General features: G+C 53.5%; 1 protein-coding gene across 1 annotated transcript; it reads left to right on the forward strand.

Annotated features, from left to right (window-relative positions):
* The first annotated feature begins 347 nt into the window (after positions 1-347).
* LOC125024871 (rho-related GTP-binding protein RhoU-like) lies at positions 348-2,793 on the forward strand. Its single transcript, XM_047612641.1, has 3 exons — positions 348-390; positions 631-830; positions 940-2,793. The coding sequence occupies exons 1-3, from the start codon at positions 348-350 to the stop codon at positions 1,315-1,317; spliced, it is 621 nt and encodes a 206-aa protein (XP_047468597.1). The 3' UTR covers positions 1,318-2,793.
* Positions 2,794-3,646: the final 853 nt, after the last annotated feature.

The raw sequence follows: 3,646 nt of genomic DNA on the forward strand, positions 1-3,646 counted from the left end.
GTCATGATAGTGACTGACGTTAGTCTGTTTGGCCATCTCTTACACAACACAGTCTCATGCATGCACACCCTCGCTCTTACACACGCTCACGCACATGCACGCTATACATTCGTACACCTGTAAGTCCACGCTCGTTTTCACACACGCGTGTTGGATTGGATGTGACAGTTGTTCTAATTTGGCCGGAATACCGGTACTTAGGCTGTCATAACAATTGTCAATTAAACTCGCAGTGTTTTACAAGGTTGCTTTTAGAAATGTTTCTCTCCCAGCTTCGAGTTGTTGGCACACGAAAACGCGCGCGCGCACACACACACATTCATTATGATACTGTTTTTAAACCAAAAATGTCAATGTACTATGTAAAACAAGTGTATAATAAGCACTATAGTAAGTAACCAAGAATACAATGCAAAAATAAGTATATAATTCAGATAGCGACCAACGTAACTCTCTTCCCTCTCTCTCCCCCTTTTGAGATGTAAACTTTTGCCTCAATAAACTTGTCAAAGTCAAAAGCCCCTCAGGTAACCATGCTTGGCCCCTTTCAAAGTCAAAAGCCCCTCAGGTAGCCATGCTTGGCCCCTTTCCCTCCCTCCCTCAGGTAACCGCGCCTAACCCCTCTCCTCCCTCTCCCGCAGGATGACTTCGATTCCCTCCGGCCGCTCTGCTACCCCGGGACCGACGTGTTCCTGGTGTGCTTCAGCGTGGTGTCGCCGACCTCCTTCCACAACGTGCGCGAGAAGTGGCTGCCCGAACTGCGCCACCACAACCCCCGCGTGCCCATCGTGCTCGTCGGTACCCAGAGCGACCTCAGGACAGATGTGAAGGTGGGTTCGGGGCGTTTGGGGTCATTGTGGCTTCGGTTTCAGTGCTGGATGACATTCTCGCTCTCCCTCTTCTTCTTGAACGCCCTCTCACCGTCCGTCTCGCCCGCAGGTCCTCATAGAGCTAGCGCAGTACCGCGAGCAGCCCGTGACGGAGGTGGCGGCGCGGCGCCTGGCCCACCAGATCGGCGCCGTCGGCTACGTGGAGTCGTCGGCCCTGACGCAGCGCAACCTGAAGGAGGTGTTCGACCAGGCCATCCTCGCCGCCCTCGAGGCCCGCAGCAGCCCGCCGCTGTCCCGGGGCGGCTCCTCCAAGCGCTCCTTCTCGTCGCGGCACCGGAAGGCCGGCAGCGGCGGCGGCGGCGGCGGCGGCGGCGCGCGGGACGGCGCCAGCGAGCCGCTCAACCACCGCGACGGCCGCCACGCCCTCGACTACACGGACGACACCGCCAGGAAGCGCGGCTGGCGGAAGCTCTGCTGCTTCTCTTGATCCACGCCCGCGTCCGCGCGCAGCCCCCGCCCCCCGCGCGCGCCCGCGGCGAGGCGCTGGCTGCCCCGTGTCCCGAGATCGAGGTGATGCCGTCACCACAAACGCCTCCTCTAAAGTGTCTTTTCGTGCTCGGTGCGGAGGGCGGCCTCGACCCGCCTCCGGGGCCTCTCAGAGTTCCCTCTCTATGACGGCCTCCTGCCTGCTGGCCTCCTGCTGCGTCCTGCGTTCGTCCACGCTCCTCGGGGAATCTCTCGAGCCGAAGCCTCCCAGTGCAAGGTGCAGAGACCTTGGCGTGCGTCGGCTCCCTCCCGCCTGTGAAATGCAGTGGACCCCAGATAAAGGACCTGCAGCCGGGTTGTTTCTAGACGCAGAGCAATCGAGAGGCTAAAACTCCCTGATGAACTAAATACTATGATTTTATACTTTCATTACAATCATTTTGATTTCTTCGAACGATTCAGCAAGCAGGAAAAATAGCACAAATTACGCTTAAATTGTCCCTTCTTTTTTAAGATCCCTTAGTGAATCATTCCTCAGTTCTCCAAACACCCCATTAGAAGTCTTTTTTCCCCCTTTCCCCTTTTCCCCTTTCCCCCTTTTCCCTGAACCCCAGACGTCGAGCGGGCCAACTCCCGAAGCACCGAGCCGAGCTTCTGAAACCGGAACGAACCAGGAGAAACTTTTTTCGGAACCCAATGGCAGTGTTGGACGAAAGTTCCTCGAGTTCATGACTTTAAGGATAATTGAACAAAAGAAAAGAAAAAAGAGAACAATATTGATAAAGAAACTCGGGATGACTCTGTCCATGATGTGGTGATGAACACTGATGTTGTTTGACAGATGAGAAACGTATATAAATAAATATATATATATATATTTGATGAGGGCCGATGATGGTCGTCTGAATTTTATCCCAACCGTTGTGATAGTGTTGTATATAGATAGTGTAAGGACGTAGAGTTATGTGGACAATTGAGCGCTCTATGAAAGGAAAGGAAAAGATGTCGAGGAGAAATTTCAGTGCAGATATATTAACGAATTCTTCTTCACCTGCTGTTTGTGTGTCTTTCAAAGGGGTCGGAAGGCCAGCGCGAGTGGGTCCAGTTGTATATAATTAATTACAAAGGGAAGATGACTGTCTGGTGTGTGTGTGTGTGTGTGTGTGTGTGTGTGTGTGTGTGTGTGTGTGTGTGTGTGTGTGTGTGTGTGTGTGTGTGTGTGTGTGTCGCGTGCAATAAGATACTGAATATCTAATATCAGTGTAGATCTTACGAAGTTTGGTGGTGATGAAGATGATGATGATGATGATGATGAAATGATAGTGAAAGGAAGAAAGAAAACCGACGTGAAGAGAATTTATCAAACCGTTTTACGCAGAAGTTCCAGCGAAGCAAAGGAAGTGGGGCAAGTGAAGCAAGGCCCGAAACGCATCTTTTAACCAACGAGAGCGGGAACAATAAAACACACTGTACCTTATATAAAGTAATTATTATTATCCTCCCAGCAAAGTGAGAGAACCTCCATCCTCACTCCTCCTCCTCCTTTTCTCCACTCCTCCTCCTCCTCCATCCTCACTCCTCCTCCTCCTCCATCCTCACTCCTCCTCCTCCTTTTCTCCACTCCTCCTCCTCCTCCATCCTCACTCCTCCTCCTCCTCCATCCTCACTCCTCCTCCTCCTCCATCCTCACTCCTCCTCCTCCTTTTCTCCACTCCTCCTCCTCCTCCATCCTCACTCCTCCTCCCCCTTTTCTCCACTCCTCCTCCTCCTCCATCCTCACTCCTCCTCCTCCTCCATCCTCACTCCTCCTCCTCCTTTTCTCCACTCCTCCTCCTCCTCCATCCTCACTCCTCCTCCTCCTTTTCTCCACTCCTCCTCCTCCTCCATCCTCACTCCTCCTCCTCCTCCATCCTCACTCCTCCTCCTCCTTTTCTCCACTCCTCCTCCTCCTCCATCCTCACTCCTCCTCCTCCTCCATCCTCACTCCTCCTCCTCCTTTTCTCCACTCCTCCTCCTCCTCCATCCTCACTCCTCCTCCTCCTCCATCCTCACTCCTCCTCCTCCTTTTCTCCACTCCTCCTCCTCCTCCATCCTCACTCCTCCTCCTCCTTTTCTCCACTCCTCCTCCTCCTCCATCCTCACTCCTCCTCCTCCTTTTCTCCACTCCTCCTCCTCCTCCACCCTCACTCCTCCTCCTCCTTTTCTCCACTCCTCCTCCCCCTCCATCCTCACTCCTCCTCCTCCTTTTCTCCACTCCTCCTCCTCCTTTTCTCCACTCCTCCTCCTCCTCCATCCTCACTCTTCCTATTCCTTTTCTCCACTCCTCCTCC

The sequence above is a fragment of the Penaeus chinensis genome, unplaced genomic scaffold (genome assembly GCF_019202785.1).
Source record: "Penaeus chinensis breed Huanghai No. 1 unplaced genomic scaffold, ASM1920278v2 CTG_8080, whole genome shotgun sequence".
NCBI classification, from domain to species: domain Eukaryota; kingdom Metazoa; phylum Arthropoda; class Malacostraca; order Decapoda; family Penaeidae; genus Penaeus; species Penaeus chinensis.